Source organism: Chiloscyllium punctatum, chromosome 37 (genome assembly GCF_047496795.1).
Source record: "Chiloscyllium punctatum isolate Juve2018m chromosome 37, sChiPun1.3, whole genome shotgun sequence".
NCBI classification, from domain to species: domain Eukaryota; kingdom Metazoa; phylum Chordata; class Chondrichthyes; order Orectolobiformes; family Hemiscylliidae; genus Chiloscyllium; species Chiloscyllium punctatum.
In genome coordinates this window covers 59,107,458-59,133,865 of record NC_092775.1, presented here as the reverse complement: position 1 = coordinate 59,133,865, position 26,408 = coordinate 59,107,458, and the positions used below count along the sequence as shown (strand labels likewise).

At 39.4% G+C, this 26,408-nt stretch overlaps 1 protein-coding gene across 4 annotated transcripts in view; it reads right to left on the bottom strand.

Moving 5' to 3' along the window:
• Nucleotides 1–768: 768 nt before the first annotated feature.
• gnas (GNAS complex locus) overlaps nucleotides 769–26,408 on the bottom strand; it is a 317,108-nt gene continuing 291,468 nt past the window's right edge. For all 4 annotated transcript variants that reach the window (XM_072556893.1, XM_072556897.1, XM_072556894.1 and 1 more), the window contains exons 7-12: nucleotides 25,104–25,177; nucleotides 15,973–16,031; nucleotides 12,794–12,914; nucleotides 10,631–10,761; nucleotides 5,974–6,041; nucleotides 769–2,600 (exon numbers count right to left, since the gene is read on the bottom strand). In XM_072556893.1, coding sequence (XP_072412994.1) covers nucleotides 2,454–2,600; nucleotides 5,974–6,041; nucleotides 10,631–10,761; nucleotides 12,794–12,914; nucleotides 15,973–16,031; nucleotides 25,104–25,177 — 600 coding nt within the window. In that variant the 3' untranslated portion in view covers nucleotides 769–2,453. The remainder of the gene's footprint in view (nucleotides 2,601–5,973; nucleotides 6,042–10,630; nucleotides 10,762–12,793; nucleotides 12,915–15,972; nucleotides 16,032–25,103; nucleotides 25,178–26,408) is intronic.

Below are 26,408 nucleotides of genomic sequence, written 5' to 3'. Positions count from 1 at the left end.
TATATGTCTTGGCCACATATGGCTTTTGTGAATTCACCTTTTCAGTTGTCATTTGTTGCTTGGGCAGTCAGTCAAGATATTTAATTCTATACATTAGTCAATGGTGGCATTCTTGCCATAATGGGTTCAAACCCCATAACAGAGACTGAAGCACAAATATTGAACTCAAGTATAGTGTCATATTGTTGAAGGTACTTTCTGTTGAGACAAATCGGAGGTTCTTCTGTCCTCTCAGGGAGTTGTAAAAGATCCCATAGCACTATTTCTTGACAGAACTGGAAGCACTCCCCAGTTCCTGCCCAATATATATTCTCAACCACAGAGGGAAAAAAATTACATTTCTGGTTATGGGACCTTGCTATGTACAAATGGGTCACCATGATGCCTACATTATGACAGTAACTATATTTCAATGGTACTTTAATACACTTTTGGATACCAATAAGCTAGTATCTGATTCCGAAATGTAATGGTTAGCACAGAAATTGGAAATGTAAAACTTATAACTTGTTCAGTTCTGCACTTCTCTTAAGTCACCTATATTTTCTCTCTCCAGCAGTTCTCATTTACTTAAGATTCTTTCGTCAGACATCTTCACTGAAACAGAATCACCAATGCTTTTTACGATAAATTTTGTGATGCCTAAAAGATTTAGTACTGTGCAGTACTAATTGTGTGCTGAAATAGACTGGGCGAAATCAGGGTGGGGGAAAGAGGATAAAAGACAGGTTAGGAGGGGGAGGCGAGTAATATAGGCTAACACTGTACTAGATCTGTTATTACAACTGTAATTTTAGACTTTGTACAAATTGTACATGTAATCTTAAGACACATGAAAAAGTAACATACTCACAGACATAAAACACCTAGGTATAAAATATAAAGCAGTGTAGTTACTAAAATTACATGCTTTCTTATTGCTACAGTGATTTTTGCTTTTTGTACTGTACCACAACTTGTTCTGAGCATATAATTTGCATAAATTATTCAAGTTTAAGAAAAGTCCACACGTCTTCACTTGATGCTACTGTATAGTTAATATATAAACAAAATTTTCTAAGGTATCTCTTTATTAAAAGAGAAATAAAAATGTCATTTGCAACTGGAATTCTGAGGCCAAATGCAAGGAGTTACACCTTGCTTTGTGTTAACTTTACCAACATTGTACATCTGTTGTTGGTTGGACCAGAGGAGCCAGATCTACTGATGATCACCATATTCACACAATGCCTATATTTAAAAAAATTTAAAGGACTATGAATGACCAAAGACTAACATTTATAATTTGTAGCAAAATTTGGTTTATGTAGAAACAAGCCATGTTTGCATTTGGATAGACTGAAATGAGTTAAAGCTAAAATTAAAAAAAAGCAAATGATGCTGCAATGTCTGGTCACTTGTTAAAGACCTCACTTCTTAAGTGGTTAATTTGCACAATTTTGTACTTTTTTTATATACTAAACAGCATTTTTCCTTCTTTATAAACCAGAAAAAAACTAAACTACAGATAAATTCCCTACCTTGAGCTAATGCTGCAGATAGGGCTGACAAAGCTGTACAGCGCAATCAAACATACTTACATCTTAGCTCATTTTACAGGTACAGCCATAATCAAGGCACAAAGATCTTCTACAAGTTATTTTCAATAAAGTTGTACAAAATAATACATTTTACAGTCTGTACAAGAATAATAATTCAGAAGTAAAATAAACAAAAACAGAGGGAAGGGAAGAAGGGAAGCCAGAATAGACAGGAAAGAAATAATTGGACCAAAGTCCAGTGAATGAACAAAGCTGAAAGATTAATTTGTGGAGAACTAAAACAGTATGTGGTTAACTCTTTCTACAATCACAGGCCAAAAGCAGTTCATCACGTTCTAGGTCCAAGGACTGCCAGACTTTATTGTTTTTTTTGTTAAAAATGCCCCTCTAAAAACCAGCGAGGCTTTATCAGATTTCTTTTTTGCACTGTTCGGATCTGCAGGGATTCAGCATCTCCATTCCACACCTTGTCAGGCTTGGAATACATCACAGAGGTCTAGTCTTCAACTTGGACTTGGCACCTTCGCATTTTCTGTTGCTGTGAATGGATACAGGATCGATATTAAGAGCCCACATCAGCGTTGATTACCCTGGAACAGGTTTTCCCCAATTGTGTGTGGGCTTTTGATTTAGTTTTGTTTTCTAATCCTTCAAGTACTCCTTGTCCAGGGCATTTGGTTACGATTTTCGATTTTGTTAAAGTAGTAGGAAAACCCACATGTAAATGACCATTTAAGTGACGCCATCTCACACTGTCCAGGGGACAGAGGCAAGCAAGAAGTTCTGCTGTTGTCCAACAGGGAGAAAAGTGGAGGGGTGCATTCGGAGAGAGACTGCACCAGTTCTCTTCCACCCTGTGGGCAAGTTAAATGAGGAATAAAGAGTCCAATACACAAAGACAAGTGCTCTCCATCACAATAATTCATACTGACGAAGGTGCATACGTTGAATAATGTCCCGACAGTCATTGAACACCCTGCGAATGTTCTCGGTATCCACTGCACATGTGAAATGAGGGTAGCAGTAGTGCCTTCCATCACCGCTTGCTGTGCTGATTCTCTGTCAGGCAAAAGGAAAATTTTTGTTTGTAAATAAGATTAAATTAATTCAAATTAGTTGCAACAAGGTATTTCACAACTTTTTAAAAAAATGACATTATTTTTATGGTTTGGAACTGACCATATTTGAAACAAATCTGTTGATGAAGATTCCTAGCTTATCAAGCTGTTTCTATTGGTCATTCTTCAAAACACTGGGTCAGACTCACTGTTCTCAAATAAATAGCAAGCCCATCCTCAGTAAGGATTCCCATATTTATTTCTTCAAAAGATTCAGGTAGTGACCATTACCATTCTATTGTGTTTCTATACAGATGGCTTGAGTTTGATAACTCTATATAGTACATAAACATGCTGCAAATATACCCGATGGGCATATCAACAAAAAAGAATGCTGAACCAAAGGAGACACTTGAAGTGAGAGTAAAATATTGATCAAAATGCTTTGCGTTTTAAATTCAGAGTCTTAAGAAAGAAGAAAGGAAGGAAGAAATGAAAAGAAGGGATGAGAGAAAGAAAAGGACAAGATTTAGGGAAGTAATTCCAAATCCTGATGCCCCTGCCAATAGTGGGCCATGGGGACGTTTAAGAGGGCAGGTCCAACACAGTGAGAGAGAGTGGATTCTTGTGCTTTCAGAACAAAAGAATCAAAAAGAGTTGAGAGCCTGTCAAAAAGAGTATCCAATCAAATATAAAAACAGCAAAATTACTATATTTTGTGCCAATTTACTTAGCTAATCAATTTTCTGCCACTTTATTAGCTCTTTTGTTATCTATTATTGGCTATTAAAAACAATTTTGAATTAGTGGTCTACCACTATAGCTTTTGCCACTTTAAATCCATAGTTTTTGACTGGATATGCTCAGTGACAACCTTTAACTACAGATGTTCATCCTTCTCATTGAGACCTTTTTAAACAGAATAATCTTTGCAGGGCATTATGAAATATGAGCTTCCATGGATATGTAAAGAGTGTGTAGTCAAAAGTAAGTGTGGGATCCATAAAGAATGTGACTGGGAAATGGCAGAATATTGCATTGGGTCTTTACTCTGGATACCATAAATATCCCAAAGATAACAGAACAGCAAGGTGGTATGAGGAGGAAAGATCTTGGATCAGTCCCGATCACAAGGAATGAAATATTTGATAAACTAATGGAACATAAGGCAGACAAGTCCAGGACCCAATGATGTGATCCCAAGAATTTAAAGGAGATGGCTGCATATATTGTAGAGGTGAAAATGTGTTGCTGGAAAAGCGCAGATCAGGCAGCATCCAAGGAGCAGGGAATCGACGTTTTGGGCATGAGCCCTTCTTCAGGAATGTTCTTCCTGAAGAAGGGCTCATGCCCGAAACGTCGATTCTCCTGCTCCTTGGATGCTGCCTGACCTGCTGTGCTTTTCCAGCAACACATTTTCAGCTCTGATCTCCAGCATCTGCAGTCCTCACTTTCTCCTACATATTGTAGAGGTACTGGCGAAAGATTTATCAGATTAAGGTAGGATTCCAGCAAAATTGAAAACCATGAATGTGAAATCCCTGATCAAAGGAGAGACACAGATAGAAAACTGGAAACTATAGGTAGCTAGACTAAATTGTCAGTTGGAAAATGCTAGAGTCCATTAAGCAAGAAACATTACTGTGCTTAGAAAAGCTTAACGCAAGCAAACAAAGTCAACGTGGTTTTGTGAAAGGGAAATCAGGATTGACAGATTTGCTACAGCTCTCTGATGATATAACAAGTACAGGAGATAAAGGGGAGCCAGTAGATACAGCTTATATAATTTCTAGAAGGGATTCACTAAAGTTCCACCACATAAAAAAGTCATTTCACAAGATGTGAGCTCGTGATATTGGGGATAATAGTGTGGGTTGAAGATTGCTGAACACACAGAAGACAAGAGTTAGATTAAAGGGTCTTTTTCAGATTGAAAAGACATAATTCCAGGATAGGGCTTCAATTATTTAGTACCTATATTAATAACCTGGATGGGGGCTGAGTTCCATGTATCTTAAATTGCTGATATTAAAAATAAGTGAGATGGCATGTTGTGATGAGGATATGAGGAACCTGCAAAGGGATAGAGAGGTTCAGTGAGTGGAGAAAACTTTGCAGATGTAGTTTCACGTAGGAAAGTCTGAAGCCATGTAACATACAGAGATTTGGTCCCAGTATGTGTGGGATTGAATCAAAATAGAGGAATTGGTTGAATGAATCTGATTATCAAGAATGACTAAACATACTAGGCCTTTATTTATTATAGCTGAGAAGAATAAAGGATGATCCAGTCAAAACATAGAAGATTGAGGGGATTTGACAAGATGGATGTTGAGAAGATATTTCCACTGGTGTGGGACAGAGTTACAGAATAAGACGACATTCATTTGGAAGCAATTCAGAAGGAACTTCGTTTCCAAGAGGAAAGTGAATGACTGGAATTGTCTACACCAGAGAGATGTGGAGACTAGATCATCATAAGTACTTAAAGAGGAGGTAGGTAGCTTTTTGAAATATTAGGAAGTTGAGGGCTTTGAGAAGTTGGCACAAGGGATGAGGCCTGGGATAGATCTGCCACAATCTTATTGAATGGCAGGCTTGAGGGGCCAAATGGCCTACTCCTGCTCTTATTTTTTATATTGTTAGATCCATAGGAATGCAAATTAGGGAGAAATAGCATAGCTATATAAAATTGCAAAGATAAAGAAAATGGTATCTATCCATAGTGGCTTGTGACATGAGGACACAAATCTTAAAACGGATCATAAAAATATACTGCAGATTTGACTAACACTCTATCAGGCACCTTAAATATCCAATCCCTCCACAAAAAAACATGCAATGTGCACTGCTGCACTGCAAGAACGTGCCAAGGATCGTCAATATTTCCTGATCCCAAGACGTCTGAAAACTGTTACAAGGGCAACAAACCTATGTGACAACCACCAGAACCATTCTGGTTTCTCCCTACCCCACAAATCAAACATCATCCTAATTCCCTGTGTTCATCTAGTTCTGGCATATTCAACATCCAGATTTTAATTTGCCGTGCTACTGGTACTTGGGCCTTCAGCTGCTTAGGCTTATACTCTGGAAACTCTTCTTTTAGCATTTCCAATTCAGTGCTTCTTCCTTAAGATCCACTTTAAATGTGACCAAGCTTTTGGCCACCTGTCTTAATGTCACCTTAGAGATTTCAGTATTTAACTTAGATTTTATAATGCTCCTGGGCCATTTTGTTTCATTAAAACTGCAACAGAAATTCCTGTTGCAATTGGGGATGGTCATAAATGCTGGCCTTACCAGACAGACCCCACTCCATGAATTAACTTTTTAAGGCTTTTAAAAAAAAAGAGACTTGCAGATATACTTACCAGGAACTCATCTCTGATGAAGTACTTGGCTCTCGTGACCCTTGGATCTTCATCAGGCTCTGGCGATGCTTTAACAAATTAGGTAAAAACAAATTATGCTAACATAAACAATTTAGACTTCAGAATCAACTAGATTTGATTGCATTATTGTTTTCAAGATAAAAGTTATACCTCACTGCAAAAAAAGTACAGAGGAACCTCGATTATCCAAATATCAATTATCCGAATATCGGATTATCCAAAGGGATCTCAAGGTCGCAGTAGAAACATTAAGTCAAAGAGCTATTAATACATTTAGCGCATTCTCAGGCTATAAAATTAATTTTTCAAAATCGGAGGCTATGCCAATGGGTGGCCTTGCTATGATACCCCACTTAGTGGACGGATCCCTTTTTCCCTTTTGTTGGTTCCTGGAGGGCTTCTTATATTTAGGCATTTTTATTACCCCAGTATTTGGTCAGTTGTATAAGGCTATTTTTGTGCATTTACTGGAAAGGATAAGGCAGGACCTCCAGCGATGGGGAGACCTTCCAATTTCCTGGTTGGGTAGAATCGCACTAATTAAAATGAATGTCCTGCCCCGTCTCCTATATCCTATGAGAATGCTTCTGGTGATGCTGCCGAGGATGGTTCTATGTAAATTATATGGCTGGCTGGGTTCCTTTATCTGGAATCATAGGCGGCCCCTCATTAAGCTGAAGAAACTACAGTTTCCACAGGCAAGGGGAGGATTGGACTTCCCAGATTTTAGGAAATATCAGTTAAGTTCCCTATTAAGTTACATAGCTGATTGGGTCTTGTCTGATCCACAATCAATCTGGTTGGATATTGAGGCCTCTCAAGTAAAATACCCACTTATTAACCTTTTATTTTCAGACAAGAGGAAAATCATTGTAAAAACCCTATAATACTAAACACAATTAAGGCTTGGAATATAATGCGGCAAAATGAGGGTAATTCACAGAAAACATCCCCCATGCACCGATAGTAGGAGCATGGGGATTCCAACCGGGGTTTACAGATACCACTTTTAAACTCTGGAGATCCAGGGGTATCTCATGTCTAGGGGACCTATTTAAAGATGGGGTCCTGATGTCTTTTGAACAGCTGCGTCAGAAATTCGGATTACCTAATGGGAGACCTCTTTCGACACTTCCAAATTCGAGACTATATACAGAAGACGGCCAGGTTATTAGATAGTCTTTATAAATCAGATAGAGAATGTAGTGTCCTACGACCAGTGGGGGTATCTTCTGTCAGTACTATTTATCATTTACTACATGAAGTATCAGGAGATATGGATAATCTACTTAAAACATGGGATCAGGATTTGGGACAAGAAATCTCTATAGAAACATGGAATGATATTTGGGAAAACGCTAGAAGAATTACTACCTGTAACAGAACCCAGGCTATCCAGCTGAAGATACTTCATAGGGCCCATATAGCACCGGTTCGATTGGCAAAATTTAAGGCAGGAGCATCTCCAATGTGTCCCAAATGTAAAATAGAGGTGGGCACTCTTGTACATTGCCTATGGACCGGTCATAAGATCTGTTGATATTGGACTAAAGTAGCAAGTACCCTGACAAAAATTTAGGAACGGAAATTAAAGTGGACTCTATATCTGTCCTTTTGGGCTTTTCGAACTTTCCCTTCCTGGACATGTACGGGAAGAGACTATTTTCTATTCTCTCTTTCTGTGCAAGGAAAAATATTTTGGTGACTGGGTGGCTGAGGGCCCCCCTGGACTTTCAAACTGGCACAGATTAATTATGGAATGTATTCCCCTTGACTTCCTTACAAATATGGTGCACCGAAAGACCGAATTATTTCATAAAATATGGCAGCCCTTCTTGAATTAGATGAATACAGATATTTTGGCTATCCTAACAAGAGCTTTTATTTAATTGAGATTACAAACCTGGCTGGTCTGGGGTTCCTTAGGAGAGGGATCCCGCATGAATACGGGTTTTATTACATTTGATGTTAACACATTCCGAGCATGTAAGAGACTTAAATATACACTCTGGTTAGTTGTAGGTTAGATTAGTAGACAGCTGAGTTTTGTTTTTTTTTCTTTTTCAGTATTTTTTTCTTTTGTTAAATTTTGGCTATTATATATTTGATTTAATTGTATATCAATACTTTTGTAAACTTGTAAAAATGTTAAATTTCTAATAAAAATATATTTTAAAAAGTCAAAGAGCTGTTTCAACCCTGATCGCAACTTTTTTTTAAAAACATGTACAATGATTTAAAAATGAATTTAGCTCACTGAAATGCTGCTGAGAACAGTCCTGGCACCGTCTCCAAATGACTGACGTCCTGCCCTCTCTCTTCCCTCACACTTTCCCTGGAGTTCTACACAAGGGTGAATGCTAAGCCCACCCTTCCCCAGATAATCTCTCCAACATTGTCCTGTACAGGGCAAAAGTGGACCCTGTCAAAATGTTGCAGTAAAAAGTTGTGTGTGCGCGTGCGTGATTTAGAGACTTACCCCACAAAGGCAGCAGCAGTCTTACTCTCTGTATCCAGTCTGGCTGCCTTGGTGTTGGGTGGGGTGGGATGGGGTGGGGGTGGGGGAAAAGAGAGTGTGTGTGTGTGCAGGGTTGGGGACGAGCATGGGGTTGAGGCTCACACTCGGCGTTTTGCTGCTGCCTATATCTCCTGAACGGGGAGCAGACTTCACAGAAAACCCAGCCCCAGAGGGGATCAATTAGCCAAATAATCAATTATTGAAACGAACTAGCGTCCGCATATCTCGTATGGATAATCGAGGTTCCTCTGTATTTGTGGAATTTAGGAGGAATTCCAGTATGATCTAAAAGTCTGGCACCGCCGACACAGACCACAGAATTTGGTACTTCCAAAAATTTTGAATGACCCCAATCAGAACTCCCCACTGGTACTATCAACATTTACCTACATACCAATGGCATTGAAATTGCACATTTAATGGAAACTTAGCTTTTAAGAACCTGATTTTCAACGTAGCAGCAAAGACCTTAAAGCCATTTTTTATATGTAAGGTAGTGCTCAGGAAGAGGTTCATTCATCCCCATTTAAAATAAATGCTTCAATAAAAAAGATGGAGAGAGATCCTTGATTGATAAGAGGGCCATAAAAGCTGTGCTCCATATAGCCACAACAGTGAAAACTGCTAATTGTGACAATGTAATTATTCACTCTGCCATTAAACATCGCTAACTATATTGAAATGGAGATTGAAATTGGGATTTAATTGTTGTGTGTGCTCCCATTCAGTTACAACCTAGTCTCCTAATTCGGCTTCACCTGGTCCGTGAAACATTATTGGAGAGAATGAATAGAACTAAATGTTTCAGTTGACAATAAATAATTTGTTAGATTATACCCAAGATGCAGTATAAAGGAGGACAAGATCTCTAGGAGTTAGCTGCTTCCACCAGATGCAAAAAATATAAAATCCCCCAAGATGACATGCATACATCTTCTGGAAAGGCAAAGATATAGCTCAGTTCAGTATGCTGACTTGTTCAGTAAAAATTTACTTGATTCAATTCTGCAATAATCCTTCGATGAGTGCATGCTTCATGGAGACACATTTGCAAAATGATCAGTGGGATAAGTTATTCCATTCATATATGCCAGGACTGCTTATGATCATGGCCTATTTGATTATGTTTGCCAGAAGGTTTGGGATGTTTAAGAAATGAGCTACAGGATTAACACCATAAACTAGTATTAATTCAACAGTGGAAATTAAAGTCAGAGAGAAGGATAATGGTTCAATATTATGCATCACAAACTATTGCTCCAAGTCAAAATTATCCCCAATATGACTGAAATAGTTTGATATTGTGAAGATAGTGTGAATATTTATACCGTGTACCTTTTTCTTAATATTCAGAAATAAAACTATTTATATTCCAGTAAAAATTAAGTATACTGCATAATAATGCAACCTTGTTTCCTAATGGTGTACAGCATATAACACAAGAATCATATCACAGTAGCTTTCAATTTAATAGGTACAAAGCAAATCACCCAATGTTCTTTAGGAATTGTTCATTTAGAACATTAAGTTTTGGACAAGATGTGATTCAAGTCTGCAAACTGCCTGGTAAGATGCAACTTTTTGTCAGTATCCTACTCTCTGTACTAATTTTATAGGAAGATATATTGGATCCCCTGTCCACATATAGCTTTTGCATGAAAAAAATTCCATTAAAGGAACATTATTCTGCTTGATTTCAGAATAAGGTTGTTTTCACTTGTAAGCTTCCAACAGTTTGAAATAGTAAATGACGATAAGGCACATTTCATTGAATTCATCAAAGGAGGACTCATCAAAATTGATTTCTGCCTACATGCTTCAATAAATGAACAGAGCAGGACAGGAAAAAGGGAACAGAGAGAAGAGAAAAGAAGAGAAGAGAAGGGGTGGGGGGGAGGGGCGGGGGGGAAAAGAGTTTTCCACACCACATTATTACACCATCCACCCTAAGTTACAGGGTAGGTAAAAAGGCCTTTGTAGTTCTTCTTTGTGCTGGGAAGCTCCTAACTTCTACTTAGAATGAATCTCACCAAGTATAGAAAATGATATGTCTGTTAACCACTAATGAAGGAGGAATGGCAACCAACATCTCTCATTATAAAATAAAAACATGCTCACCATCATCAGGTGTAGTGTAACGAGCAAATTCGGGAAAATAGTCCTCTATTTTAGATTTTCCTGCCAATACCTTCTCTGCCAGTAAATCCTGCTTATTTAGGAAAAGGATTACAGAAATGGTCCGCAGCCACCTAGATTGAGAAACAATGCTCATTCAGTAATCAATATTCCACATAAACAGAACAATTTCTTACATCTATACTAGATTTGGCTTATCTACAAGTTAGTTTCCTCGAGTTACTGCAGCATCAGCTTTTCTCCCACTTATAATTCACTCAGCTCAGGAGAGTTTCATTTTCAATATCAATTTTATGAAAACCTTTTGCATTAAGTCCCCTCCCTCACTTCACTTGTACACCCAATATACTTGGCTCCTCTCAAAGGTGCACTCCATTTAAACATTCCTAAATTTTATGCTTTGGAGGTGCCGGTGTTGGGACTGGGAGTGCTCCGAAAGCTTCCAAACAAAGCTGTTGGACGATAACCAGGTGTTGTGAGATTTTTAAATTTAATGCTGTTTCAGTTTAGTCTAAGCCAATCAAGCTAACTGGCTCTTAAGCGAAGAATAAAGTCCATAAATCATGCCCAAAAAAGTGGGATTTTGTCAGAGGTGATGCCTGTACAGTACTCCTGCAATCAACAGTACCTGCCAAAAAGTGTGGGGTGTGAAGTCCTGTTTCAGACAAGACTTAAGAGTCTGAATTTTTAGCTGCCATTTGAGCACCGGCAAATGAAGGTTCCCATAACAACTTGTCTCGAAGAGACTAAATAAAGAGCAGCAATAGTCTATGAAGAAAACAGACTGCAATATGTAAATTGTGCATCTCCACTTCAGCACTCTCTAGTGGAACTCTTAACAGAAAAGGTAAAGGTATTGGCTCAATGGGGAAGCAATTTACTTGACTTAAATTTCATATTGAAATTAGTTTTCAGTGCAGAAACCTGAAATTATGGCAACACCATTCCAAAGTGAAATCAGGACGTACTTTCCAGAAACACAAAAATTACAAATCATATTTCCTCATTTCTCCCCTCCAAATGAACCTGGCCAAATGCAAATTTTAAGCTATAACACCTTCGTCATAAAATCAGTGGAATGAGAATCTTAATACACCAAGTTCAAAATCATTTAAAGATGGTAAATCAACTTGCACAGTTTACCTTGCTTAATTCCATGGCACAACAGAGGGGAGGAAAAGAATGGACTTTTGCATGGACACTCAATGAACAAGGGAGAGTCAGTGGTGAGAGGGGCTTTGAAGTCAGGATGGGGTGTGAAAGAGTGAAGCAGGAAGGGCCTCATGTCTTGGGTATGGATGAGAAAACCAGTTAAGACCAAGAAAGTGATGGGCCTCAAGAGCAATGTCAGCACTCTGCAGATTTGAATTCACTCAAGGGTGCTGGCTGGCAGAGTCCTTAAAGGGCCCGAGTTCAGCTACAGCATTTCAATTACCAACAGTGAGAGTAATCTCAGACAAAGTCCTTAACAATGCACAGAGGTGAACATCAGTTCATCCATGTCACAGAGTACAACACTTGTCACCAAATGACTATTCAATAAAGAGTAAATGGAAAAAGCACAAAATTGTTTCTTTCACAAAGGACTAGCCTGACTCCTCCATAACCAACAATGTGTGTGAACCATGCAATATGTCACTGCATTCAGCTTTCTGATCTCATCAAATAAAAATGGTGAATACAATACAATGATACCAATGTAATATGAAATAAGTACATGTGAACCTTAGTTTTGCAAAACTCTTAATTATGCACTCAAGTCTTATGTCAATGACAATGCAGCTGGGCAAAAGATAGGAGGCTGTGACTCAAAGATTCTCCATATGAGCAGGAGTGTCTTTGATAGGTTGCCTGTAGATACAATATTATTGCCTGATGGCATCAATGGAAAGTTTCTCCACACGCACACTTCTAGTACTTGGAATCTTAATTGCATGGGAAATGGCAAACAAAAAATGGAAGTAGCACAGAATTCTAGTTATGATGCCTGGAATGACATCAGGAATCGCGCACTTGACAAAATTCCAGGCTACGAGATATGTTGAAGGAACAAAGATAGGTAAATACAGTTGATACACATATCAATGATCTATATGCAATGATGAACTCCAGTTCCTGAAGCTGTGACAGCGGTTTTATATTTACCTGTTGTTCCAGATGCTTTTGAACAAATTGAGTGCTTCTTGGAGACGATTGGTTTGATTGTCCTCTCGTATAACCATGTTGTAACTACTGCTTGCCACCACAAATATAATAGCAGTGACATCTAAGGAACAAATATGGGATGAGGGGTAAATTGATTAGAAACATCTAAAGAAATCAAGTCTCCATTACATTACTTGCAATATCACATTTATTCAATTCAATATTAAACAAGAATGAGATTGTTTGGTAACAGATGTGTGCGCTCAGAAGGATGAAATAAATACCATGTTGTGTGTTATAGAAATCCAAACTAAAGCTAAGAAAACACATGGAAATGTTCTAAAAGTAAGACAGAGGGGTCTTGAATAAGCGTGGCAGAAATGTGGGAGCTCTGAGAAGACATCAGAAGAATATTGAGACGGGGACAAGTTGTTAACTAAGAAGTATGGTCATCATTCATTGCATGTTTCAAGTTTTCTAAATGCCTGAATCTTATGTATTTATACCATAAACCTAATTAGAATACTGCATGAAGCAGCAAAATGGCTACCAACATTTTACTATCTGTAAATATTTCAACCAACTTCATTATTTGAGGCAACTAGAAAAGTGTATCATGATCTTTATGTGACATGGACTATACAGTCCTAGCACTGGAATACAGATTTAGTTTTAACAGATTAAATGTTAAAATTAGTTCTGCAAATGTACAAATTAAAAGTAAGTGAGAAATAAGAAAAAATACAATATCTAACATAAAAAACAAATCAATTGGGTGTAATTAAGGGAACAGAATTCTGACTTGGACCTTGCAAAACCAAGACAATGAGGAGCACCAAACTGAGAAAGCAATACACACCAGTGAACAAAAGTACTGTGGGAGTTTTCATGTATTGATCAGACCCCACATAGTTATGAATGCATTTTTAATTATCAAAAATTATTTTCCATTTCAAATATGCCAACCATATCACTGAGTGAAGTGCGTATACAATGATTTCACATGCAAAGGGAATATCAGAGAAAGCTCATAACCTGAAGAGCTATGTGCAAGGGTGGGGAGAAATTCAGGTAAACAAATTATCTGGAGGTACAGATTCAGTAAGCCGAGAGGGAAGCCAACTAATGAGACAATCAAGTTAGTGAATGGTGAATTTAAAACAGACTTTTGGGAAGCTTAGCATCTTGAGCAATTGAAATAATCTGTGGTGAAATAAAACATATTATAGAAGTTCAATAAATGTATGGATGTTACAATATATGAAGTAGTATAGGATCAGCTTATCTTTATAGAACACCTTCAAAGCTGGTTCAAAGCAGTTTCCTTCCCTTACGGACATTGGGGATCTAGAATTTTTTTTCCAACAAATAACAGTGGTTTCAAGGTCATCATTAGACTCTTAATTCCAGAGTTTCAACAAATTTAAATTTGATTCAAACTTAGGTTCCCAAAACATTACCTGGCTCTGTGGATTAACAGTCTAATGATAATACCATTAGGCACTGCCTCTCCTTGAAATGTCCCAATATCATCATAAACGAAGAAAGAAATAAGTAATGAACCTTACTGAGGCAGTTTTAGGCAAGGTGACTACGCTTTCTTAAAAAGGCAAGGCTTTTGAAAACAGGGTTAAGTTGAATACTCTGAGGAAATTGCACAGAACACGATCAATTCAGTTGAAGGTTCTATTACACAAAGATCGAAGAGGGTGCACAGAATGCCAGAACCCTAGTCCTAAAGGGACAAGAAATTAGGGGGCTGCAGAAGTATACATAAATCTACAATAAAGATTAGAATTATTCATGTGACACACTCAGGACAGAGATTTAATGTCCATCATTGAAGGTGAAGTTTGCGTGGGATAGAATGAGTATTTGAATTGGAGTAGGATAGGAAGCTAGTATAGATCGTGCTGGAGCCATTAAGTACAGAGGTGGCAAAGGAGTGGACGAGGCTTTAGTGGTTGTATTTAAAGGCAGGGGTTAACGGATAATATTAAGGTAGAAACAAACAGTCTAGTCTGTGGACAGTGTGTAGCAAGGGAAGCCTGATTCTATAATGACCAAAAAACCAAATTTGCATGTTTCAAGAAAGGAGACCTGCCTTCTAAACCTGCTGTGTCCCATATGTGATGAGGGAACCACACCAGCTTGACTAAAGTGAATGTAAAAAGAGGGATTCACCTGTGACAAAAGTGATGTTTTTAGTAAATGCTCAAAATGAGAATACTTTTGTGTTGCATTTAACTGGAGAAAATTCTGGTACATCCACTCTTGACAATCTGAAAGTTGCTATGGGAGACTCGAGCTAACACTGACAGGTTATTGGTTATGGGATTAAATCGAGGGAGACAAAATAGGCCTGAGTTTAATATAATTTACAGTATAGTAGCTACATGAGTCCTTTGTGCACAGTACATTGTACATCTTTACAATGGGAGACATAGTTGATGCGTACAATCTTCTCCTGTTCAGGTGATTCACTCACATATAGGGGAACCTCGATTATCCGAATACCAATTATCTGAAAATTGGATTATCCGAAGGAGATCTCCAGGTCCCGATAGAAACATCACACCAAAGACGTGTTCCCAACACTGATCGTGTCTTTTGTTTACAGTGATTAAACAGCCATCGTCTCCAAATGACTGACCTCCTTCCCTCACCTCACACTTTCCCTGGAGATCTACACAGTTGTGTAGCTCCTGGGGAAAACTACAGAGGCACAAACATTGGGGATCTTCCCATCTTTTGGGATCTGCTAAATTCTTTATTATACAAATAAGTACACAGTTTTGCAGACTCTAGGCATTTTATTCTGGTTACAGCCACCCATTATTCTAGAGCTGGAAACAGATATACTTCTGAGAGCTTCACCTTTCCAGGTTGAAGATTTGAGAAATTACTCAAACAGCATGAATCAAGTCTACAAGAGTCTCTTATGTCTAAACAGATGAAGCAATATGTTGGACAAAGGCCTGGTGAAACCCAAGCTATGTAAGCCAACCGATGTGAAATGAGCTGCACAAAGTTTGGGAATGATGCATTCTTCCCTGAATTGATATTGCCAGCCTGACCTCCAAACCATCAAATATACACTGGCAAGGAATCTTCCCATGTGAATAATACTCTCCTTACCAGAAATAGACCCTGTAAGATACTTCACTTCCAGCTCTTACCATTGAAACACTGAATCCATTTCCTGCGCTCATCTCGTTGCCCTCCGACATCAAACATGCTGCAAAAGCAAAGTTTTTAACCCATTTTAAAATCAACTCAGACAAGGTTAAGTAGCAGACAAGATCAATTTCTTTAAACTGAAGACAATTCACAATTACAAATAAGTTCAACCAATGCTAAAGAGCAGGAAAACAAGATAAATGAACTTGTCAAATTCTGTCCTATCAAGCCAGCTGGTGTAATATTGTCATGGTCCATGCTAGAAACATTTCAGTGTTCTGCTGTCACTTTTCAGTTTGGAGTGCTTAGTCTTTTTTGGTACAAGTTAGTCACCGATCTCCTCAACAACTCTAGCAGACATTGGAACTAAACTGCATGTATTACATTGATCAACTGAACAGCATTCACAGGCTACAGAGTTCTAATTTTCACAAAACAGGGACTAAAACTTTACAGTACATTATCTGGCAGAATGTATCCGTCATATAAAGTAGAAGACTGCCTACATATTTCAACTCTCAGTCATCAGTAAAGTGACAGAATGAGCCCATCAATCGCGCTATCAAGCAGTACTCACTTAACAATAATCTGTACACTGACATCAGAGCCACAAATTCCTGACCTCACTGCAGTCTTCATTCAAAAATGGACAGAAGAGTTGAATTCCAGAGGAGAGGTGAGATGAGGAGAGAGTGACTGACCTTAACATCAAGGTTGCATTTGACAGAATGTAGAATCAAGGGAGCCTGAGCAAAACTGCTTAATCAACGACCTTCCCTCTGCAAGGTCAGAAGTAGGAATTTTCACTGGGGGCTGATTGCACAATGTTCAGCATCATTAGCACTGACTCAGATACTGAAGCAGTCCATGTCCAACTGCAGCAGGACCTCGACAGTATCCAAGCTTGGACTGAAAAGTGGCAAGTAACATGCATTTTATACGAATGCCAGGCAGTGACCATCTCCATCAAGAGAGAATCTAAACATTGTCCCTTAACATTCAAAAGTGCTACCATCACCGAATCTCCTGCTCTTAACATCCTTGGGTTAGCGCTGACCAGAAAGTGAATGGGACTTGCTGTACAAATACAGTGCCTCCAAGAGGCTAAGAACCCACGTCAGGAGTGTGATGGAATATTTCTGACTTGACAAGAGCAGATGCAACAACACAATAAGTACAACGCCACTTATGACAAAGCAGCCCGATTGGCAACACATCCACGAACATTCACTCCCTCCACCACTAACACATTGTAGAAGCAGTCTGGACCCACAGCAAGATACACTGCAGAAATTCATCAAGGCTTCAAAGACAGCATCTTCATTGTTATCCATCAGAAGGACAAGGGCAGCAGATGCAGAGGATCACCACCACCTGCAAGTTCCTCTCCAAGCCACTCACTATTCTGAATTGGAAGTATACTGCTGTTCCTTCACTTAAAATTCTGGACTTCTTTCCCTAGCAGCGTTGTGGGTCTACCCACAGCACATGGACTGCTCTAGGATGCAGCTCAACACCACATTCTCAAGGACAAATCAGGACAAGTGATAAATTCAGTGACACCCACAGCCAATGAATGAACAAAGAAAGAAACTAATGTACTGCAAATTACGCAGCCACTTTACAAATGTGAACATAATACGACATGACATGCCAATAAGCTTGAAACCTGAACTTGTGTTTCTTTCACACAAACTGCTGAAGCTGGCAATCTCAAAAAGAGGTTTTTTTTTGTTTACTGAGGGTAGAGGGAACCAAGGCTGGTGAACTGAGTAAAGATACTGATCAGCTATGATTTAATTCAACTTCAGAAAAATTGCAAGAGATTACACTATCTGTTTCTAAATAACTACCAACTGTTTGACTATGGATTTGCCAAGAAACAAATAACTGTGATATAGAGACACTTACTGTAGGTCCAATAGTAGCTTCAGACCTTAGTATCCATACAGTACTTTTTTAAGACCATAAGAATGAGGTAGCAATTCCCTGATTCAATGAAACCTGATCACATCATTAGACATATTCAAGACTGAATGAGACAACTTCTTTCCCGATCAAGCAGCTAAAAACTATAGCGAATAGGCAGGATTGGGCCACAACCAGATCAGACATGATCACAATAAATAGTGAAGTAGGCTCAATGGGTGAAAGAGCTCTTTGCCATTCTAACTTGTGCCAAATTAACCAAAATTGGTCAAGCTATTCAGAAAAAGCAGTCAATCTTCATCAAGCCATTCTGAAACAACCCTACAATTTCAAAGCCTCTGACTATCCACAAGGGTTAGCCTCATTACTCATTTCAGAAAGTCAATGCAGTTGCTGATTATGCTATAGAAAGGCTTCTCCACACCAAATCTGCATTTGCCTTTTTCCAAACTGAAAGTGCCCTCATTTCACTGCCATGATTTAATCTGAATATTGCAGTGCTAAAAAATTATTTTCCCACTGCCTTTGACGAGTGGTAACCTACAGATTCCAAACCCTGACAAATTGATAGCTAAAACCCTAACAAAGATACTTCTTGGGCACTTTGTTCCTTTATTTTCTGGCTTATCCTTTTACACATTTAGTACAAACTTTTTTGGTCATTTTTCTTCACCAGTGGATAAACCTCATCCATTTGGTAGAAAACTTCAACACGCATGGCGATAACTTGAGAGAGTCTCTATGATAAACATTAGTCTACTATTCATCACTGCACCATAAAGTGCTCTTCAATTCGCCTCCAGTTTTGTGATCAATGAAAATGATGGGTTTAGATGAAGAATAAAATCACTTCAATGCTAAAGAAAATAATGCATAAAGGATGACTGCACTGGGAGTCAGCAAAGGAACTGATGTATTTATGAACACTATCATAGGAATGTACAAAATCTTTGGATGGAACAAAACCAACTGGTCCACCCAGCCTATTACAAAGTCCCAAGGTGCTTCACATGAGCATTTTAAAACAAAGTGTAACCCTGAGCCACATAAGCAGATATCAGGTCAGATGATTAAAAGCTTAGTCAAGGAGATAGCTTTAAGGGATTTCTTTAAAGTGAGGTAGAGGGGTACAGGAAGAATATTTGAGAGCTTGCGGCCTAGACAACTGAAGGCATAACTACCAACTGTGTGGCCATTAAAACTGATGATGCATAAAGACAAAAATTAGAGAGGCACATATCTTAGAGGTTTGTGGGGCTGATGGGGATATGGAAACGAGGCAATGGAAAAATCCGAAAACAAGGGTGCAACTTTTAAGCTCAAGATTTTATATGAATTGGCTTGATTGTAGGTTAATGAGCCCAAGTGTGATAGGACAGAGGGTTTTTCTGCAGGTTGAGACATGAGCAGAGCACCTTCTCACTGTATCCTTTAATCTTTTATTGCTCAAAAAAAAAGTGAGCTTTAAAAAAAGTTTACTGAATTAGCATCAACTACTTTACTGGGCAGGGAATTCCATAGATTCACAACACTCTGGACGAAGAACCCTCTGTTCTCCCTAATTTTGAGGCTATGCCCTCTTGTCCTAGTTTCACCTACCAGTGGAAACATCCTCTCTACTTTTATCTTAACTATTCCCTTCATAATTTTATATATTTCTTATGGATACCCCCTTCTTCTTCTTAATTCCAATGAATATAATCCCAGTCTACTCAGTCTCTCCTCATAAGCCAACCTCGACAACTCCAGAATTAACCTACTGAACCTCCTCTGCACCCCCTCTAGTGCCAGTACATCCTTTCCCAAGTTAGGAGACCAAATCTGCACATAGTACTCCAGGTGTGGCCTCACCAGCATCCTGTACGGCTGCAGCATAACCTCGTTTTTAAACTCAAGCCCTTTTGCAATGAAGGACAAAGTTCCATCTGCTGTCCTAATTACTTGTTGTACGTGCAGACAAACCCTCCGAGATTCATGCACAAGTACACCCAGGTCCCTCTGCATTGCAACATGCTACAACCTTTTACCATTCAAGTAATAACCCTTTTTATTGTTACTCCTACCAAAATGGATGGTTTCACATTCATTTACATTGTATTCCACCTGCCAGACCGATGCCCACTCACAAAGTATCTATGCTCCTCTGCAAAGTTTCACAGTGCTCTGCACACTTTGCTCCACTGCTCATCTTGGTGTCATCTGCAAACTTTGACACACTACACGTGGTCCCCATCTCCATATCACTTCCATAAATTGTGAATAATTGCAGCCCCAACACTGATCCCTGAGGCACATCACTTGTCACTCATTGCCAAATAGAAAAGCACTCATTTATCCTCACTCTTTGCTACCTGTCAGTCAACCAATCCTCTATCCTTGCTAATACTTTACCCGTAACACCATGCATCTTTATCTTATGCAGCAGCCTCTTGTCCGGTACCTTGTTGAAGGACTTTTGGAAATCTAGGTACATCACATCTACTGGATCCCCGTTGTCCATTTTTCTCCTAATGTCTTCATAGAATTCCAGAAGATTAGTTAAGCACGTTCTGCCCTTCATGATCCCATGCTGCTTCTGCCCAATGGGACAATTTCTTCCTTAATAATAGACTCAAGAATCTTCCCCACCACAGAAGTTTAGCTAACTGGTCTATAATTCCCCACCTTTTGTCTACCTCCCTTTTTAAAACAGTGGCATCACATTTGCTGTTTTCCAATCTGCTGGAACTGCCCCAGAGTCCAGCAAGTTTTGGAAAATTACCACAAGGGCACTTGCTATTTCTCCTGCCATTTCTGTTAGTACCTTGGGATGCATGGGGCCAAGAGACTGGTCTATCCTTAGCTTTATTAGCTTGCCCAACACTACCTGTTCTGTAACAATGATTGTTTTGAGATCCTCACCTACCTTTGTCTCTGTCAATTACTGGCATGTTATTAGTGTCCTCCACTGTGAAGACCGAAAAAATTCAATGCCTTGGCCATTTCATCACATCCCATAACTAAATGCCACTTCTCATCCTCTAAAGGACCAACGTTTACTTTAGCCACTCTTTTTCGTTTTATATACTTTGAGAAACTTTTGCTATCGGTCTTTATATCCTGTGCTAGTTTTTTCCCTCAAACTCTCTCACTTTTCTTTATAGCTCTTTTGGTGGCTTTTTATTGACTTTTAAAGTTTTCCCAATCTTCTAGTTTCCCACTGATTTTGGCCACTTTGTATGCCTTCTCTTTCAATTTGATCGCCTCCCTTATCTCTTCAGACATCCATGGCAGATTACCCCTTTTCTTACAATCCTTCCTTTTCACTGGAATATACTTTTGCTGAGCACTTTAAAAAACTGCTTTGAAAGTCCTCCACTACTCGTCAACTGTCCCACCATAAAACCTCTGTTTCCAGTCTACTTCAGCCAAGTCCTCCCCCATCCTATTGTAGTAAGAAATTGACCCTGTTTTTGGATTTTATCTTCACACTCTCCATCTGTATTCTAAATTCAACCATTCGGTGATCACCCCTTCCAGGAGGACCCTTGACAATGAGGTCATCAATTATTCCTGTCTCATTATGCTCTTGGGGCAGCACAGTGGCTCAGCGATCAGCACTGCTGCCTCACTGCACCAGGTACCCGGGTTCGCTTCTAACCTCAGGCACCTGTCTGTGTGGAGTTTGCACATTCTGTCCGTGTCTGCGTGGGTTTCCTCCCACAGTCCAAAGATGTGCAGGTCAGGTACATTGGCCATGCTAAATTTCCCATAGTATTAGGTGCATTAGTCAAAGGAAAATGGTTCTGGGTGGGTTACTCTTTGGAGAGTCAGTGTGGATTTGTTGCGCCAAATGGCCTATTTCCACACTGTGGGTAATCTAACCTAATCAATTACACAGGACCAGATCGAGGATAGCTTGCTCCCTCGTCAGTTCCATTAAATATTATTCAAGAAAACTATTGTGGATATAATCAATGACCTCCTCAAGGCTACCTCGACTGAGTAGGTTCGACCAACCGACGTGGAGATTAAAATCCCCCATGATAACTAATACCTGTAACAATGGTATGGCAGTTACGTACTTGTTTACTGCTTGCTCCAATGTGATGTTATTATTGGTGGCCTATAGACAATGCCTATCAGTGACTTTTTCTTCTTAGAATGCATTTAGCAATTAGAAATTCTATCTTATTCTCCATAGAACCTATATCATCTCTCAGCACCGCCCTGATGCCCTTGAATATCAGAGCTACATCACCTCCCTTACCTTCCTGTCTGTACTTCCGAATAGTCTGATACCCCAGTTGTGATGATCCTGTAACTACGTCTCCATAATGGCTACTGAATCATATTCATTTGCAATGAATGAGGACATTAACTTTGTTATGAATGCTATGAGCATTCAGGTAAAGTGTCCTTATGCTAGTTTTCACACCCTTGTGAATTCCAACATCTCCTGAGTTATCCTTCCTTTTTACTTCTTTCTTAGTCTGCATTACACTTACATCTCCGGCAGACATGCTAACCTGCTGCTTACCTTTTCATTTACCATCATATCTTCTGTCATTTTCACTTTCCCTTCCCACCGACTCATTAAAGTTCTAGTGACCTTATTTTTATTTTTCCTTTTCACGGAAACGCTGGTTTCAGGTCAGTTCCGATGGAGACTGTCCCATCGGTACAGATCCCACCTGTTCCAAAACTGATGCCAGTGCCCTGTAAAATGACTTCCCAGAGATGGCTGGAATAGCTGAATCTAAAGCTAACAAAGGCATGCACAAGTATGTCAGAATTTAAGATGAAATGCAGAAACATTAGGCAATATTGCCTAAAGTGGAAATATGTGCATTTAATAATGGAGATTGGAAGCTCATCTCAGGATCAAATGTCACAGCAAGGTTGTAAACAGGCTTGATTTCAGTGTTGGCAGTGATCGGTCAAGAGATTGCGTATTTCCTCAGCACCATTTAATTTACAGGGGAAAGCAATAAACTAGATTGCCAATTAGTGAAGAGGAAAGGTGCTGGATCAATGTTGAAAATTTCCCTCATCCCTGTAGTGTATGCCCAAAATGTCGCATCTCTTGCTCCTCGGATGTTGCCCAATTTACTATGCTTCTCCAGCACAACACTTGTTAATTCTGACTCTCCAGCATCTGCAGTCCTCACTTTCGCCTAGTTGGCGAACCAATTCGGAAAGTGGTCCATAAGATAAGATGTTTTAGGAGCAGAAGTAGGCCATTCTACCCATTGAATTGGCTTTGCTATTCAATAAGATTAGAGCTATTCAGATAATCTATATGGACTTCAGTAATGTTTTCGACAAGGTTCCTCAAGGTAGGCTGGTTAGCAAGGTTAGACTGCATGGAATACAGGGAGAACTGGCCATTTGGAAACAGAACTGGCTCAAAGGTAAAAGACAGAGTGTGGTGGTGGAGGGCTGCTTTTCAAACTGGTGGCCTGGGACCAGTGCTTCGCCCACTGCTTTTCATCATTTATATAAATGATTTGGATGTGAACATAGGAGGTATAGTGAGTAAGTTTGCAGATGACAGCAAACTGGAGGCATAGTGGACAACGAAGAGGGTGACCTCGGAGTACAACGGGATCTCGATCAGATGGGCCAATGGGCTTAGAAATGGCAGATGGAGTTCATTTCAGATAAATGTGAAGTGCTGCATTTTAGAAAGTCAAATTGGGGAGGACCGAAACATTTAATGGTAATGTCCTGGGGTTTGTTGCTGAACAAAAACAGACCTTGGAGTGCAGGTTCAGAGTTCCTTGAAAGTGGAGTCGCAAGTAGATAGGATAGTGAAGACGACGTTTGGTATGCTTTCTTTTATTGGTCAGAGCATCGATTAGAGGAGTTGGAAGGTCATGTTGCAGCTGTACAGGACATTAGTTAGGCTACTTTTGGAATATTGTGTGCAATTCTGGTCTCCCTCCTAGCAAAACAATGTTGTGAAACTTGAAAGGGTTCAGAAAAGATTTAAGAATGTTGCCTGGGATGGAAGTTTGAGCTAAAAGGGGAGAAGCTGAATGGGCTGGAGCTGTTTTCCGTGGAGCGGAGGTTGATGGGTGACTGGAGAAAGGTCTATAAAATCATGAGGGGCATGGATAGGATAAATAGACAAAGACCTTTTTCCTGTGGTGGGGGACTCCAGAACGAGTTAGTATAGGTTTAGGGTGAGGTGGGAAAAACTTAAAAAGAGACCTCAGGGGCAACCTTTTCATGCAGAAAATGGTGCATCTATGAACTGAGATGCCAGAGGAAGTGGAGGAGGTTGATACAATAACAATATTTAAAAGTCATCTGGATGGGTATATGAATAGTTGAAGTGTTTAGAGGGATGTGGGCCAAGGATATCTGGTTGGCATGGATGAGTTGGACTGAAGGGTCTGTTTCCATGCTGTACATCTCTCTGACTCTAACCCTCAACTCCATTTTCCTGCCTTATTTCCTTAATTGAAAGTGAGGACTGCAGAGTCGAGTGTGTGGTGTTGGGAAAACACAGTAGGTCAGGCAGCATCTGAGGAGCAGGAGAGTCGCGTTTCGGGCAAAAGCCTGATCATAAAATCTCCATCTCAGCCTTAAATATACGTAACAACCCAGCTTTGACAGCCCTCTGTGGTTCAATAGATTGACTACCCTCAAAATAAAATGTTGAGGAACTGAAGCTTTCATTAGTTGAACGAATAAGGGGCTGTTTAAATAGGTGCAACCGATAAACTTTGATATAAGGTAGGGATTTATGACTTCCTTATAAGTTGTATGGAAAGCATTTAATATTAGTTCTTGCAGCAACCACATCAAATTTTAGATGGGGGTGTCAGGTGATATTGTTTCAATTATATGATATGAGCTTACAAGGGAGAACAATGGGATTAATAATCAGCTAAAGTTCACCAATTGCTATACTGCGACTAATTCTCACTGAACTCTCACTTGACTTGTACTACTACACTTGTATCATACTTCTGTTCCCTTCCTAACAAGTAGTCTGCTTCTAGACATGCCAACAACTCTTGGGCAAAATGCGACTACAAAAAGCTTCAGGATGACCTGCTAAGTTTCCTTTCCTGTGTCAACTCCCATGATGTGAAAATACAATGCTCTTCAGTGGTACCTTTAAACTCTATTCACATATCAAAACAAAAAGTCACTTTCGTACGTATCATTACAATGCACAGAAACAAACTACTACGTAAAGAATACTCACTGAAAGTTTACTTTTTCAACTTGAAACCTCGTCTCAAAAATTCCCGATGTCAAAACTCTGCAACGCAGTAGATCCTTTGAAAGGAAAAAGAGAACACATTATCAGGTTGTACATTACAGAACCTTGGAAAGGACAATTAGTAATGCTTGGAGTCTTGATGCACCATCAGCATGTCAACTAACTTAGTAACAATTTTTTAAAAATATCCAGGTATGATTGTGCTTAAGTGGTCACTCTTTCTCACTGAGACACCTAGTCAAACATAATTACAGATCTCACTGAAAGATTTGTGGGCGGCACGGTGGCAGGTCAGGTGAATTGGCCATCCTAAATTGTCCGTAGTGTAGGTAAGGGGGAGGGGTATGGGTGGGTTGCGCTTCGGCGGGGCCGTGTGGACTTGTTGGGCCAAAGGGCCTGTTTCCACACTGTAAGTAATCTAATCTGATCTAATGGCTCAGACATTAGAGAGGAATAAGTAACAAAAAACTAAGAGTGAACTGGTGGTGAGACAGCAAGCTATAATAAAGTTTGATATTAAGGCAAAACTAAATAAAACAAGGATTTTTAAAAAGAATTTCTATTTTGATGCATACTTGAAAGGATAGATTGGAGAACTGTTCAAGCAATTCATCTCTCCTTCTCACTGGCACATAAAGCATCTTTGCACCCTGCTATTATTTGCTAAAAGTGCTCACTGTTCCAGCATCATTCAGAATAACAACTGCAAGTCATCCTTTACAAACCTGTCTCCCAACCATCTCCAACTCCACCATAAGCATGAGAAGTTCATGATTTTATTCTATCACAATGATCAAGATCATCTTATCTGAGATTTTGGAGAAGATTTGTAGCTCAGGTTGTAAGTTTGCTCGCTGAGCTGGTAGATTTGTTCTCCCACGTTTCGACACCATGCTAGGTAACATAATCAGAAAGCATTGGTGTTCTGTCCCACTTGCTATTTATCTGTCTCGGTTTGTGGTGGTGGGTGATATCATTTTCCGGTCTGTTTCTGAGAGGTTGGTAAATGTGGTCGAATTATCAATCTCTCAGAAACAGAACGACAAATTGTATCACCCACTTCTTTCCTAGGATAGATGCCTGCTGCTCCTTTGATCCTATTCCACAGAACTTTTGATCACTTACCTTCCATTCTTCAATCCCTATATTAACTGGCATGGTCCCTTCCTTTCAGGCACTATTTCTTTACTATAAATTTGCTTTCACCTCCGAGCACAAAATCAAATATAAAAGAAACAGTTTATCTAAATGGTTAGAGATTGAAGAATTGAGGGTGCCTGCATATAT